The 17196-nt window shown below is 40.6% G+C and overlaps 1 protein-coding gene across 3 annotated transcripts in view; it reads left to right on the top strand.

Moving 5' to 3' along the window:
- Window positions 1–17196, top strand: part of GARIN2 (golgi associated RAB2 interactor family member 2) — a 46978-nt gene that overhangs the window by 2489 nt on the left and 27293 nt on the right. For 2 of the 3 annotated variants that reach the window (XM_019641312.1, XM_019641310.1), the window contains 5 exons: window positions 5761–5848; window positions 9179–9363; window positions 11851–12050; window positions 12791–13328; window positions 15905–16152. In XM_019641312.1, coding sequence (XP_019496857.1) covers window positions 9205–9363; window positions 11851–12050; window positions 12791–13328; window positions 15905–16152 — 1145 coding nt within the window. In that variant the 5' untranslated portion in view covers window positions 5761–5848; window positions 9179–9204. Of the gene's footprint in view, window positions 1–5760; window positions 5860–9178; window positions 9364–11850; window positions 12051–12790; window positions 13329–15904; window positions 16153–17196 lie in introns of all 3 variants that reach the window. The other variant, XM_019641311.1, reaches the window with a different exon arrangement.

Genomic DNA, 17196 nt, shown 5'->3' with positions numbered 1-17196 from the left:
TATGGTAGGGGAGACGCTCCTAACCACACCGGAAAGCAGACAACAAACCTAATCACATAACGTCAAGAGAAAAGACCTTCAGAGAGAGAATACCACATATTTATTTATAGTCATCCAACTATTCCTGAGTGCCTACTATAGCATGTGTCCAGAATACGCTCGACGCTGGAGGGACGAAGAGAAAGAGGCCTCTGCCCTCTAAGACTGCCACGTTCTTTTGAGGCTTTTCCTCACAGAAGGTCAAAGTGACTTAAATATGTTTAAGTCTCTGAAAATCAGGATATAAGGAGACTGAATGATAAATTATTAGTTGAATGATAAATGATATAAAGTGTTTTTGATTCTCTCAGCATGGGATCTTTTCCACGGTGATTTTACTGCTACGCTGACTTTTCTCTCCAAGGAAGCCTCACACACCTGAACTCCCACTCCTGAGCCGCCTGGGCTCCGCTGGAGTGCGGGCCACGCTGACTCTCAGAAACAAACCTTTGGGCTGCTCCTTCCCAGGGCTCTTCTCTTACCTCAGTGCTTCGGTCAGCCCATTGTGACTCAGGAGCAATAGAACAATGCCCAGAGCAGCCTGGCTTCTGTGCTGCTTTACTAAGTGGTTAGTTGCCTGCCCTGTGGTTATGTAGACATAAACACGCTCTGCCAAAGAAATGTGAAGAGTATGAAACGTGTTATTTGGAGATTAATGTCCTAATATACACCCAGGAGACCTCCGGAGGTCTATCTCAGCCTCACCTCCATGTAAGTGACTCTCTGGTTACTGCAACTGGAGTGACAACCTGAGGGCGAAGCAAGTGGATAGTTCAATGGATTTCTAATGATTCAAGGACCAGATGTCTGTTTTCTTTTTTATCTTCCTCTTTTTCCTTCTAGTTTCATTTCTTGTACCATAACCAGAACAAGCAGGAAAGCTCAGAGGCAACACCTGGTTACTGAATTTCTTAAAAATCATTTCATTGAGAGTTTGAGGTGGAAATAAAAACACGTTTTCCAGCTTATCTTCAAATATTGATTTTTCAAACTGTTACCCCAGTTTTCTTCCATAAGTGACTGAGAATTGAATGAATCTGTGGAAAGACAGTCATTTTTAATTATGCAAATGGGAGAGAAGATTGAGAACAGATTTTCTGTTCAGAGCTGAAAGTTTAGTTGCAGGTTCCATTGTCAAAAGAGAAGGGGCCACAGTAGTCAGAGCTTCTTGAAGGTGTAATCAGAATTGCAACCTAGAATTGTGACGGACCAATCCTAAAAGTGTTTATTAGTGTGTTAAGTATCTTAGAAAAAAATCATCTAAGTAAATGCTATGCTTCAAAGTGCTATGAAGAACTACCCTCAAAGCACCAAGTATCACAGAGAACAACTTTAACAGGTGACGGGTAAGCAGCATCATTTAAGACCTTTCATGTAATTCCAGACATAACACACACAAAAGAAAAAGATTCTGGGTGGTCAGTATATGGGTGGTCACTATAGAATACTTACAACTTTTCAGTAGGTTTAAAATGTTTTATAATAAAATCCAGGGAGAAGACCACATGGGAAAGGTAAATAGCAAATACGTACAGGGAACATTTTATGGATATTTATAGACACCCCTTTGAATTAAGCAGTCAGAGAAGCTGACAGAAACACTTTCAGGCTGGCTCCCCACTCCCACTCTCTCCCCTTCCCAATTTCCATTAAAACTCAAACTGTCAAGATTCCAAAAAATTCCCAAGGACTCTAGTCCTTGGAAAATGAAGACATCCCACTGACACCATAGGGTGAGCATACCTCTCATTGACACTCTTCTTAGCCCCATTGGAGCCTTCCTGGGGCATCCTTGGAACAGTACTTGGGGAAGTCCTGGTGACATGGAATGTTCAGAGCAAAACTGAAGGAGTTCCACCCCAAAATGTATACAGCTCACTGCTTCTCGGCTTAGTTTCCCCATTAAACCACTGGCATTGGCTTCTGGTCTGTAATCAAACTTAACTGTGGAATCTCTGTACCTTTCCTTTTACTAAAAATAGTCAACAATGCTTTTTCAAATGAAAATTTTGCTGTAATTCTGCAGAAAAGTGCAACCTGGTGTAAATACCTGCTGAATTAATCTCCACTCAGAGTTGAAAAAGAGAGGAAATAAAAAGGATTGACAGAAAAGAGCACTAATTAAGAGAAAAACAAAGAATGTAAAGACTCTGCAAGTGATAGGATAAGTTGGAGTCCATCTCAAACAGAACCAGATTTCTTCCCACACTCCTTGCTTGGCAGCACAGTTCAAGCCCTACCTATACTATTGTTCTGCCTCTTGCTTGCTGAATTAGATGTATAGGACATTTAATGGGCCTAGTAAAAGGCATAAATTATTGGAAAAATATCAACTGTGATTGTGAAAACTGATATGCAATCCTGGTAGAATAAATTAGAACAAAAGGTTCTGTGTGTCTGTGAAATGAAGCTAGCTGTGTATTCCCATGATGCCCTGCAGCAGCCCTGCTTTCTTCTGTGCTTTAATTCACACATTCACTCAACACGTATTTATTGTAATTCCATAATATATACATTCTTTGGTTCTTTAATGTGATTCATCTATTTTTAATGCTAAATTTTGCTTTTTAGTTATGAGTTTTACATTATAGACCTATACTGCACATGCACTATTAATAAAGTAACACCATATGAACTTTCATAGAGAATGTGCAAAAATATGCCTTGCTTTATTTTTGAAATATTTATATAGAACCTACAAATGTTCAGCTTATTAATATGAATAACATTATTGCAAATTTCACTTGCAGCTTCTCTCCGCTCTGACTTTTCATCATAAAGGGTATGGTCATATCATTCTCTGATATGCAACGGTCACAGGGTGACTAAAGAGAGACATAAATGTACGCTTATTAAAAATTTATGCATGGGTAATGATGAAAATATTCTAAAATTAGATCCTGGTGATGGCTGCACCACTCTGTAAATATGCTAAAAATCACTGAACTGTTCCCTTTAAATGAGTGAAGTTGATGGTATGTAAATGATATCTTAGTAAAGCTATATTAAAAACTGATCCATGGACAAAATTAATAGAAAGACAAAACTATCTGTAAAAGTCCAGCCCACACAAATCAGTTATTCTGAATCACCAAAACTAACAACAATATCTCAGTGAGGGCTGTTCATGGGGTGAGAGGGCGGGGGCTGTGAGCTGGCTGTCCGGCTGCTCCTCTATCATCTCCCACCGAGAGCACAGCTGAGCACGGGGAACTCAGAGTGAGAACCTGGAATCATCTGCTGCTTTTGGAGGAGACATGATTTCTCAAACATCTGTTAACCATTGGGCACAATTAATTTTGGCACATCTTACAACAGATTGTGATGTTCCAAATAGGTCCACACCATAACTGCTGACTTAATGTTACAGGAAAATAGGAATATCTATTAAATGCACTATATAATACATATTTATGTATATATGTGTGTATATATATATATACATATATATATATAAAATGTTTGTAAAACTGGAAAGACATATATATACCAAAACTTTTAATACCGTGCCTAGATATTGAGAGTAAGCCTAATATAGTTAATTTAAGAGCTGACCCTGCTTTTGGACCATTGACAAAATGCATGGTGTTGTGTATGTGTGTGGCCAAGATTGGTTTCACAGAATAATTCATGTGTCTTAGGAACAGTGCAGTCTTGACTAATTAACCAGGATAATTGGAGAGATGGGGGGAGAGCATTGTGATGCATAGATTGACAATCTCAAGTCACAGTTAAAAGAAAACTAGCTAAAATTCAGCATACATTTACCATCTATATACATAATCCATAGGTGTCAAAATAATTCCAGAACAAATGTTTCAAAACAAAAATACAATCACACCAGAGATGATAAAAGACGCTGTTACATTTTCTGCTCCTTGGCTGACCTCCCCCTTCTTCCAGGGCTCAAAGTGGGTGAGAGGGAAAACTTCCAGTCATAGCTGCAAATCCGCTGAAGCCCTTCCCTTCCTCTCATTCCCTCCTCCCTGTCCGTGGCCCTGAATCTACAGCTACCCCTGCTGCCCTGGGAGATCATCCACTGAATGCTCTCTGGAGGGATGTTCTCATATCCAAGGGACTCTGGAAGCCACACAAAGGACTGTGAGGGAAAGGGGTGTTGTTCTCTGTTCCCAGTGGCCCTGTGGCATCTACTGATTAGCACATGTTTGTAAACACTAGACATACTCTGCAAGGTGTGGATGTTGTCACTTTATCAGAAGAATTTTTTTTTCAAAAATGTGCACTCTAGCATGAACTTCTGGATGAGCAAAAATTGACTACTGCATTTCATCAAATCTAAGATCCATTAGTTATAAGATATAAGATTATTTTATGACCACTGAAAAAGAAAAAATACTGCTAATTACATAATTCAGTGTTTTCTTATGAGAATTTTTCCACGTATTATCTGTCATCCTCTGCACCACCGTCCTCTGTGCATGTCTTAAAGGAACGCTCCACTCTAGTCTCTGGGACCGTCTTCCGAGCCTCCAACATGCATTCTGCAAGCTTTGTCCTGGAATTTTCTTAATCTAACCAGAAGGTGTGAACAAAGCATTTCCAGGTACCCTTTAGGAACATATTTTAAATACTAATTAAATGCAACCCATGCAGTACAATCGATGTACACAATTTAATGTGAACAACCATGCGATTGCCCCAGTGGAGAGTGACCACAAGGTACATTTCATTTTAGAGTTGTTCAGCAGAGGAATAATAACACTTCTTAGAATGGATGAAATTTGGGGAATATGAAACTAGCTGTGATCAAGAGGGAACTCAGCCCAGCAAATGCTGGGTAGATTATATTTTTTGACACAGGGTCAGGTGTGGTAGACCAACATAGGCACCATGTAGGGGCTCACTATGTGATAGCCATAGAGTTCAGTGTTTTCTATACAGCAGTGCATTCAGTCACTCCAACACTGCATTGAGTTGGGTAGTTTTATCCTCATTTTATAGATGAGGAAATCACTCAGAGATGTTAGTTTAGTAAAATTGTCCAAGGTCACAAAAAGTAGCAGGTGATAGAGACCAAATATCAACCTGGAGGTGTCTGACTCCAGAATCCATTATATCCCCACCATACTAGTTTCCATACTGGCCTTATGTCACTTGAGTTCTGATAGCAACTATAGCAGCAGTTCACCTGGTCCAGATATTCCTGAAGGGGTTAAGTCAGAATTTTATGGAGAGGAGAAAGAATTGTCTATAGTGACTATAATCCCAATATGATGTGAGAACTATACACAAGTGACAAAGTAGTGAGCATAAGCACATGTAAGTACATACAAACATACAACAACTACCAGCTGGGAAGTTAGAGAGTTGTTTAGGCTACTCTGGCTTATGTACAGAAAGAAAATAACTCTCAGACTTCTTCCAACCCTCCATTGCACGAAGCTTATTTGGGTCTACATTACTTCCTTTGTCACATTATCAAATAGCCTCGTTGGCTGTGTCAGATCAACAGTGAGCTATGAACTCATGACTGCCTGGTTCGACTCCCCCAAAGACCATGATGAAGGTCATAGACAACAGCTCAGCTCAGCCCACATACATACAGACAGCAGCTCTCTGACCATTTCCCCCACCTAGTTTAGCTAGAAGCACTCTTTCTCAGCCATGGACCCCACATTTGAAATAAGAGCAAGGATTAGTATTGGAATTTGCTTCCTTTGTATGCACTTTTATTTTCTATTTTTGTCTTTTTCACAAAAGACTTCATCATGAAAAGGAGGAAGCCCAAACTAACGTGAGTTTAAAACATTGTCTCCAAGAGAGGATCGTGACTTGGCCCTGAATTGAGGTAAGAAACAGGTGAGACGATATTGAGCTACACCACCACCCTCTCCTTCCCTTTCTCTCTCCCTCTTCCTTTCTCTCTCCTTTCCTTTTCTACTTCACTTCCCAGGCTTTCTTTTCCCCTTTCCTTCTTCTGGAGCTCAGAGTACTAAAGATGCCACTTATAATGATCAATTTCTCTAGATCTCAGTAGGAAACACGTGAACTAATATGAGAGCCTGAGCTGAGCGAGACCAATGTGTAAGAAATCACAGCCGTTCTGGAAAATGAAGGGTGGTCAGTTGCTGTGGTGTTGCTTGAAACCCTGACCCAAGAGGTTGCTGACCTTTGCTTTCCTTCCTCAGTTACACCTTGCTCTCATCAAAAAGTGCCCTTTTCTAATGATTTCTTGTCATATCCCAGAAGATCCTCATATATTTGAGCCCACAAAGAATCCAATTGACATTTTGAGCATTTGCTGTGTCCTCTGGTTCTCTAAGGCAGTGTCAATGTCTCTCAACCCCTGAGTGATGATGGAATTAATACCTTGTCCTACTGGATAAGTTACGGAGGAAAGAATACATAAATGACAATGGGCATTATATACTTTTTTCTAACCACCCAATCACTATGAAAATTCTTCCATTGCTATTGCAAAGCTCTCTCCTTGGAAACCTAAAGTAGCTAAATTTAGCTTTTTGCACTCATGGTCTGAACCTCAGAATTCATCCATCTCCCTTCCCTCTCCTCTCCTCTCCTCTCCTCTCCTCTCCACTCCTCCTCACCTGCTTATACTCTCTCTTTCCTTGTATTAGTATTCCCATTAATTTTTTAAACAATCACAAATTCACAGAAATATTTCCTGAATCTTTTGAGAGTAATTTTTCAACTCGATGCCCTGTTATCCCGAAATACTTTAGTTTCTGTTTCCTACAATCAAGGACATTTTTCTGCATAGCCAAAACATCAAAATCAGGACATGAATGTTGCATATTACAACGCTCCAATCCTGAAACCTGTTCAGATTTTGCCAGTTGACCCAATAATGGCCTGCTTAGCTGGAGGATCCGGTTTGGAATCACGCACTGCATTTAGTTGTTATGTGTCTTTAGGTCTCCTTCAGTCTGGGACAGTGCTGTGGCCTGTCTGTGACTTTCGTGACACTGACATTTTTTAAGACCACAGCCAGTTATTTTGTAGAATGTCCATCAATTTGGATCTGTCTGATGTTCCCTAATGATTGGATTCAGGTCATGCATCTTTGGGAGGAATATCACAGAAGGATGCCACGTGCTTCTCACTGTATCCTGTGTGGTGGGTGTACTGTTTTGATTTGTCCCATTGCTGATAGCATCCACTCATCACTTCATCAGCGGTGTCTGCCTGGCTTTTTCATGGGAAAGCTACTTTTTTCCCCTCTGAAATTAATAAATATGTTGGTGGGAGATAGTTTGAACTATCAATATTCTGTTCCTCGTCAAACTTTTAATTTATTCACTTACGTATATTTATATCAGTATAGAGGCTCATGGTCTCCTATTTTATTAGGTCAATTCCCCTGTGTGTAACCGATTCCGGATCTCTTCCACCAGCCTTCTCCTGTTTGGGCGCCCTTCTCACCCAGGTTCTTACACTGGGCTGCACCCCGCCTCGCCTGGCAATAGATGCCCTCTTCCTGCCTCCCTTGGGTTCTGATCCGTGGCTCCCCATTCTCCCCACTACAGTTTCCTTCCTTTCATCCAGCGAATGGATTTAGGACTAAATTGTTCAGGAAGATACAGGAACAGGAAGAAGGGGAAAGACGCCTTCTGTATTCTTTGGTTCCCTCTCCTTTTCCTCTTTCCCATCCATCCTGAGCTATCCTGACCCCTCCTGCCTTTGCCAACTCACATCCATTTTTCCGAGCACTCAAGGCAGGATTGGACCTTAAGCAATGACATGAACTCCTCTAGTCAGATTATAGGGACTAACAAGCTGTGTGACCTGGGTAATTTCCTTTCCCTCTCCAAGCATTAGTTGGCATAGTGTATAAAATGAACGTCTTACTAATGCTACTTCATGGTGTTACCAGAATTAAATGAGATAGGGCATGGAAAGCCTTTCTTATAGCCTGCCACGTAAGCAAGCACTAAATACATTCTGTTGTTATTTTTCACCCTCTCTGTTTTAGGTGACTGTTGTTGTATCCTTCCCTTTTTTTTTTTTCTTTTCTCCCTAATGCTGTTTCTTTTGTCTCATTCTTTTTACATTTTGGCTTCTTTGGGCTATTTTCAACTTCTTGGTGTTCTTGACTCATTTACTTTCCGTATGTTCATGCGTAACCTGCACGAAAGGGGGGCACTCACTGAGTCGCCACCAGCAGAAGGTCTGGTGGGGAATTTCCACGCCTACCCTGCCCAGCCATCTGCTCATAGGATGTCAGGCAGTGGTGGTCTCTGCGCCCCACGGCCCTGGCTGGGACGGCAACGAGACATGTTCACTACTTACCCATTAGCTTGGATTAAGGGGTTAAAACAAAAGTCTCAGACAAAAGACTGAGGTGGAAATATGTATACTGGAGCTACTGCTTGCCGGCTAAGGACTCTTCCTCTAACTGGCATGAAGTTTGTGAAGAGGGAAGGGTGATCTTTTGAACATTTGAACAGAATTGCATTCCGGAGCCGCGTTCCCCTCTTAGAAGTCTGTCATTTCTAGGAGATGACAGATAGAATCCAGTGACATAGAGCCATTGTTGTCTGTTGCAGCAGTATCCAGAGAGAGAGGGCAGGAGATGAATGCTGTCATTGATTACACTGATATCCACTATTTACCTCCCAACCAAGAGCTAAGCCTCAGCCATGGGTGAATGATCGGAAAGAAATGTTCTCAGTTTAGTATAATCTTGATACCCTACTTCCAAAAAAAAAAAAAAACTTGAGAATCCTGCATGATGGAAAGGGTAGTGGTACCATTCATTAGGGAGACAGAAAAATAATGGTTTTGGGGACATGGGGCCCATGTTGCGAGGCCCCCTAGAGAAGCCTTCCCTAACCACCCTAATTAATTGGTATTTCCAGCCCATCCCCCCAGGCACTTTTCATTCTGTGTATCTGTTCTAGAGACTTTTGTGGCCCTTATCATCCAACATCTTTTATTTTTTTTAACGTGCTTACTTTCTGTTTCCCTATAGAGTGTAAGCTGCATGAGGGCAGGGATCTCATCAGTCCTGTTCACATGTATCTCGAGTGCCCAGGGCAGTGCCTAGTATATCATAGATGTTCATAAAATGTGTTGAATGAATTAATGAATAAGTGAGACTACTTAAGTGTTAACTAAATTTTCACTGTATCTGTTCATTGTGTTTCCACTTCCTCAGTTTTCTGACGTCTGTGTGTAAGTACAATGAGGAAGACAGACAGGAAGCCTTCCAGGAGGATCAGTGAGCAAGCTGCTGTCTGCGTCCCACCCTCCCACAGTCCAGGAGATCTTCAAACTATGTTGGATGGGGGAGAGTATGCCCCTTTTGTATCTCTTCCCATGTTAGAGAGCAATTTTATCCAGGTAAATACATGAGCCCTGAATTATGTTACATAACTTCAGTCATTCGCTTTCTCAAAGATGACTGAAAAGGTTGGGAAGAGAATTGTTTTAAATGTGGCAAAGGAATATACGATACAATTAAAGGGAACAGTTTTGGAACTTTAAACGACCTAAAACAATTGTAATGTGAAAGAAAAATTCATTTCGAATTTTCCCAACTCTAACCTAGAAATTCTGTCCTAACTCTACAGTAACTGTCATTCTATCATAATCGTCCCAAAATTACACAATGAGATTATAGGCATTTTTAGGATACCCTGCCACAGGAAAGCATTCACATAACTCCTTTCTTAGAAGATATTTTAAAGAACAATATCTGTGACACCACTAGGGTTTAAAATGGCTCTTAGTTCTAAAGATAAAATATAATTGTCAAACTGTGTCAGGGAGAAAATTTTCCTTCTCATAAAAATGTACCTACAGTATGAATGAAGCTACATTTCGATGCATTTGGAAGCAGTTCTAACTTTCCTCTGAACATTCAACATTCAATCATTCAAATAAATGGAGAAATGAGTTCAATGGTGTGAGCCATGCCCCTAAACTTCCCAGAAATGCCATAACCAAGTCTAATGTGAAATACACCCATTCAAGCAGCTCCTGGACTGATTCCACAGAGGGGTGACTGGGAGACCACGGACAGGTCTTCATCTTCTACCAACATGTTCTCTGCACTGACAATTGGATACCAGGGAGAGCTCCTCACCTCCAGAACACTGTAGGCAGGAGGTGACACTCATGTTTAAGTGATGTCCCAGAACACGTGTCATAAGTCATAATTTTATATACTTTACCTCCCAGATGCTTCTTTCCTGTTAATAATCTTTATGTTTCACAATTCTTCCTGCACACTTTTCAAATCACCTTTGCATACTGTAATGAACACTGAGGAAGATCATTAGCGTTTTATAGACCAGACCTGACCCCATATCTACCTAACCAGATACATTATTCCCTTCAACAAGCACAGCCTCTCGTGGTTAGCAAGTCTTTGGCAGCAAGTTACTAAGGTTCCCTAGTCAACAAGCTTAAATGAAAAAGAACAACAATGATCTCAAATAGAGTGCAAGAGCCACAGGGCATCAGCTCAGCCTCTTTTTGCTCTGTCAGCCTCAAGGTAGGCTCCCCTCAGGCCATCACATGCAAACAGGACAGTGACAGCTGCCAGCAACAAAAAAGATGCCTCTCATTCTTACAACTCTCTGTGAGGGCTCAGGATCCTTTCCCAGAGCCACCAGGAGGCCACACCTAGTCTGTCTCATTGGCCACGCCTGGGTCACATGCCCCTGCTGAAAGCAAGCACTGGCAAAGGGATGGTGACTGGTTTAGGTCATTCAGCATTTAACCCCTGAATTGGGGCGCCATCCTTGAGGGGTGGACAAAACCAGAATCCTGTTAATCAGGAAGAAGACAGGAATGGCGTTGGGTAAATAATCAATAGTGTGTGCTACCACCTCTTTCTGAGTATATTTGTTTTTAAGTGATTTTTTTTTTAACCAGTTATTGTTCTGAGAAAGTAAGTGTTGCTTGGAGCGTCTCTGGCTTCCTTCACATTCCTGTCTGTCCACTTTCCCGTCTCCTCCTCTTCCAACTGGCAGAGATTTTACTGGCTGAGATTCTTGGGCTTTGGGGCTTTTGCACAGGCAGTTCCTCTGCCTAAAAAGTTCTGCTGTCCACCCAGCCAGTTTATCTCCCACATTGTTCAGGTCTCAGCGAGAGGTCCCTTCTTCAGGGGAGACTTCTCTGACTTTACGTCCAGGATGTCTGGTGACTGATTGGTAAGTGTTTAGGAAGTTTGCAAGTCAGTTGTTAAAAATTAAATTGTATAAACTTTTACAATCAAATATATTATATTCAAAACAAAGGCAACAAATACTCAAAACTCATCATTTCTATTATTTCAGTACATTTTACTATTATCTATGCTCTTGAGGTTATGGATACAAGAGTTTGGCAAAGGTCAATGAAGAGCTTCGTGAGAATAAATTGACTCAATGGGATTTGAAATAAGTATTGTATGTCATTATTTGTAAGCTGTGTGCTACCCATATTTTAATCAGTAAAATTTATAATAAATGTATATGTATATACCTTCTGACATGCAGTTGTTAACATTTTACCAGCAAACGACTACCTACACCCCCCTCTAAGACAAGTTCTCCGGTATGTGCCCCACAGCACAGCACCCTGAACTTGTACTTGGTAACACGTCTTATAATAATAATTAGTGACATAGCTGTTTAATGTTCATCTTCCCTGGTACCTCCACGAGTCAGGGACTGTGTCTGCCTTTTCACTGTGATACCTCCAAGAATTCATATGAACAAGTGAGTGAACAAATAGATCAGATGGTTTATTTCTCCTTTATTTCCTACACTGCTCAGGTAAGCAATGTTGTTGAGACCATGCACTTTATCAGATAACTGCTCTTCCTGTTCTCTGCCTCAGGTCAACAGGAGAGGTGAATCCATTTATCTCCATAACCGAGCCAACTGGGTGACTGTAGGCATTTGCTCTTCCGGTCACACCCACAAGACCCCCAACGTGATGCTGCTGGCGCATCTGACACCTGCTGCCCCAAAAGATACAGAACTCCTGTTTAAAAGTCTCCTGACCTCTTCTTCTCCAGAGAAATTGGTGCTCACCAGGTGAGTTACAAAGGGAAGAGGCTAAGGTGTTCTCAGAAAGTATGCTTTACCCCTGAGGAGCTGAAAACAGAAACACGGTGACAGTTGCCCCAAGGGAGCATTTCACTCGCACTCCCTGCTGCAAATGACAGAATCGCATCCTAAAAGTCTGGGAGAATCATTTACGACAGCCTGGCAGTCAAACAGGAGGTTAATTTTAAAAAATATTTAACTTAAGTAACAGGAACTGAAGGCTCACACTGCCTCTCTAGAACATGTCCCCCACTCCCCCACCCCAGCACCCCAACTTCCATCAGAATTAGCTCTGGTCTCATTTCAAGCCACCAACTTGCTTTCTGACCTAGAGCAAATCACTCAACTTCTGTAAGTCTCAGCTTTTCTGGATTAAATAGGGCTGCTTCTCCTGGCAAGTAGTTGATACTCTGATATTTTAGTTCATCAGAGTATGTACTAAAGTAGTATAGTGCATCAGTAGTATGACTCAGGTGAGATGGCCCCCAGGAGCCTGATTACATGTACTAAAAATGAAAGTTCTGAGCTGAGGCTGAGGACCAGACCCAGGAACTTGGTGCCCACGAAAAGGAACTGCCCTGCCCCATGCCTGCCCCTATCCAGGCCTGTGTAGAATACAAACCTGTTGTCCTAAGTGTCACTCTTCAAATTGCTACAAAACATAAAAGGAAAGGCCTTTTGATAGGTCTCCCTTCAGGCCTCCAGATGACCTTTGTGTTTGTTTGCAGGTTTCTCCCTCTGCAATTTGTGACTCTTTCTGTGCATGATGCTGAGAATTTGCGCCTCAAGGTAAAGCTGGTGAGTGGCCGATCCTACTACCTACAGCTCTGTGCCCCTGCATGCAAACAGGACACGTTATTTTCTCAATGGGTAGAATGCATCTCCCTCTTGAATCAGGAGAAAGCCAAAGCTTCCAAAATGTCGAAAATCTCAAGCCTCTCGGAAATCACAAATAGCACGGACATCACAGGCTCCGGGGACATCATGGATATCGCCATGTTCACCGCTGTGCAGACCCCACAGGTGCACGCTGACCCCATACATGCCATAGAAAGCATTGATTTCTCAGAATTAACAGACATCACCGATATCACCGACGTCACAGATGTCCCAGAAAATGAGGCCACGGAGGCCCCGGACATAAACATTTTCACAGAAGTCACAGAAGTCACAGATCTCTATGATGTCAAAAATACCTCTATGATGTCGGGGGTCAGAATGGTGTTTGAAAATGATGACATACTAAGGGCCAAGCAAGAGGAAAAGGTATGTGACATGGAAGACTTTCATTCTTTAATAATCAAGAACAAGAATGATAACCAAGATCACTCTTCTTGGTTAGCTACCTGACATTGATCATCAAAATGCTACAGAACTTACTCTGAGTAACCTAATTTTAATAATGAGGTCTGGTGTGTGAACCCTGGTGTAAATGAGTTGTCAGATGTCTCCTGAAATAGGCAGTGACAATCCTTACCACCACACTTACCCGAGAATCAGAAAGCTAAGGTGGGATGGAAAGAGCTTTGGGATCAGAGTCAGGGACCTGGGTTGGAATCTTGCCCTGCTGCAGAGGAGTAGGGCCAAGTCACAGAACCTGCAGGAGCCGCCATTTTCTCATCTCTAAAATGAGGATATTAATATCATGTGAGGGCTATTTTAGGGTTTAAATGTAGATAAAAGTACACAGTACATTGAAGGGTGGGGTAAAACTTTAATAAGTAGAAGCGAAGGTGGAAATGGGAAAATCAAATACCAAAGAAGTGAGGGGCTATAAAAAAGGCCAGAAAGTGGAAAACCACAAAGCCACACCCAAGAATGGTTAGTTCAGTTTGGCTGGAGCATAATACATGAGGAGACTGTTAGGATATAGGATTTGCAAGGTTACTTGCAAACCTTGAATGCCAAAATAAGAAATGTGGACTTCACTCTTTGGGCAAACCTTAGCCACAATAGCCCTTTCTGTAAGGGCGTGAAGCAGCTCTGCTTTTAAGAGATTAATCTCATAGCAGAATGGATTGTAGATAAAGAGATCAGCTTGAAGACTACTGCTGAAAACCTCCATGGGGCCACAATAAAAAAAAATAGTAAAAGGCAAGAATAGACATTTCACAGAAGAAGCAGCTTCCAATAAATATAGTGGGAAAAGTTTAACCTCACTAGTAATCAAAGAAATGCAAACTTAGGGAAAAAATTAACTTATAAAGCTGTAATTAAAAGAAAAACAGTAAATGTTAGTAAAAGTGTAGTCGACTTGGAATTCATATAGATTCATGGTAGGGATGAGAATTAGTATAAACTTTCTTGAAATCATTCTGACTCAAGAACCTAAAAAGGTTCATACCCTTTGACTCTGATTTGACTTCTAGAAATCTTTCTAAAGAAATAAATCAGAAATAGAAATTAGGATTTAGCTATAAAGATGTTAGTCAGACCACATCTATACCACATTTACAAAAATGAAATAATGAAAATAAGTAACCTAAACATCCACGATGGGGAAATGGCTAAACAAATTTGAATCCATGAAGGGTAGGTGCCTTATTTATCTTATTTAGGACTGACCATAGTATCTGGCAAGATCATAGGCCCTTGGTAAATATTTGTTAAATGAACGACAACTCAGTAGCTATTAAAGTTATTGAAGAATTTTTATTTACTTGGAGAAATTTTCATGATATAAAGTTGAGTGAAAATGAAAACTATGATCCCCACTATATACAAATACATTTACACACACAGACAGTAAAAGGGGGAAACAGCATATTGTTAACAGCAGTTTATTTCTAGATTTGGGGATTATAGGCAATTCATGTTATCTTCTTTATACTTTTATGACTTTTCTGTTTCCTACAGTAAAAATAATTTATTTTTAACTAGAAGAATTTAATTTTTAATGACATGAGGAAATTTTTTATAATAAATAGTTAAGAATGTAGGATATGAAACGAAACTATGATCACAAAGGAGTCATATACAAAATAAATAAACAGACGAAAAGACCAAATGAAATGTGCCACAGAAATAGTTATTTCTGGCCAGTGGCATCAAACAAGCAATAATTTTCTTCCTTTCACTTTATATCTTACAGGATTTTAAAAATTATTCTATAATAAATATGCATTACTTTCATTGTCAGGCAAAATGCAGTTTTATCTTTAAGAAAGAAAATTATTACATTATTTGCAGGGAATGGTAACAGAGGTGACAGACTAGTTAGTGGGTACTTAGGTGCAGAGTGAGGGATGTTAGGAAGACACAGTCTTTAGAATCACTGGCCGATTGCTCCAAGGCCAGTGAGCGACTGGGAGAGGTGATGTGTTCACAGACACCAGGAAATTAGGAGAACAAGAGAGATTTTAGGGTAGGTATAGGTTTTAGGTATAGGCTCTAAGTCTTTTGAAAAACAAACTCTTTAATATTATTATGAACCTCCAACTCCTATCACCTATTAATGCTCTTAAATCAAAAGCAATCTCAGACTGGGGAGTAGGTGACAAGACATTTCTAGAAAACCTGCCTTTCCCTGACAATTCAGGGAGAGGAAGTACTGTACTTAAGTATTCATTTTCTTGTGTGAGGTGACCTCAGTGTACATGACCCCATGAGCTTTCGAATGTGCTGTGTCAGGTCCCCACAGCATAGTGCCAGCCTCCAGCACCTGCCTGGCCTCCTCCATGGCCACGCAACATCAAGCCCCCTTCCCTTTGCACCTGTGCACTCGAGGGCACTCAGTAAATATGAATGAGATGATGACTGTTTTAGATACTGCTCCATAAATAATCTATTTCTGTGTGATGCTCTTCTGTTACCTGATTTGCTGCTGCTTATTCTTTTCAAAGGAAAAAATGGAAAACATTCTGAAGCCTGGGTGTCTACAAGATACGAAAAGCAAGAGTGAGTTAAAAGAATGCTCAAAACATGTCGCCATTTCAAACATAACACTAACTTTCGAAGGTGAAAGATGTTTTCAGACTACCTTGACTCCAGAAGAAAGTGAGACAAATACATTCAAAGAGATCAGTGACAGAACCTCTGAAATAAGTACAACTGATTTTAAAAGCACGGCTCTGATGGCGGAAGAATCCAGGTATGTGAGTCAGGGAAATGCTGAGGGATGCTAAGACATGAGGTAATAGAAATGTGTGTGCTTTAAAAGTCCCTGCAACTCCAGCATTTGTTGCTAAAGATTCTCAGATATAGATACAATGTAATCGAATGATAATATAGTCAGCTCTTAATTATCCACATTCAGTTCAACCTCGTCTGATTTTTATTTTCATGCACTCTTCTCACACCAAACCATCTCACTGATCTATTATTCCTTGATGGTAACTGCTGAGTTCTTTCAGTGGAACTAAACAATGACCAGTAGGACTATTGGTAAATCTGATGTGTTAGAGGACAAAAAAGGACAAAGATAAAGGGGGGGAAAAACAGGAGAGAGGGAGAATAAGAAAAGGAGACAGAAACAGCAACCATCAGTCAGAAGTAATGAGAGACAGAAGAAAGAAATGTAAGATGAAGAGGGATAGAAGCAAGTACCACGCAGCAGAAAAGATAACTTTCGCTACTAGGCACCAGTATGGCTTTCATAGAAAAGCATAGATTGATAACAAAATAAATTTAAAAACAAGATAAAAATGAATTCATCCAATTTAGCAATTTGTCCTAAATAATAATTGATCAGGTCTGATCACTCTAATGTCTTCCTTTGGCTTCATTTCATTCATACTCGTATGTCTCAAATTCTATGTCCTGCCCTTGTCTAAGGCATCAGAAACACTACAATTCAAAATCTCACAAGGTTAATTGTTTACATCATTTCAACTTCTTTCCTTGCCCTTTGCCTATAAAAAAGGCCTTAAAGCATTAGGTTAGCTTTCAGTGCCTTTTAATAAAACATTCAAAACTAATTAATAGACTTTATTTTATTTTATTTTTTTAAGATTTTATTGGGGAGTTGGGGGAGGTGAACAGCGCTGGGGAATCATGGAAGGGGAACAGACAAGTTGCTGTCGTTTTGTTCTTCAGTCTAGTTGTGGAGGACGTCGCTTCACTGGCCCATGTTGGTATTATATTTGCGCTCTTCCTGGGTGAGACAGTCGCTCGCTGGCCATTGGACAGCGACTCA

The sequence above is a fragment of the Hipposideros armiger genome, unplaced genomic scaffold (assembly GCF_001890085.2).
Source record: "Hipposideros armiger isolate ML-2016 unplaced genomic scaffold, ASM189008v1 scaffold_59, whole genome shotgun sequence".
NCBI lineage: Eukaryota > Metazoa > Chordata > Mammalia > Chiroptera > Hipposideridae > Hipposideros > Hipposideros armiger.
The sequence above is the reverse complement of the archived record's forward strand: the minus strand, read 5'-3'. Positions and strand labels throughout refer to the sequence as shown.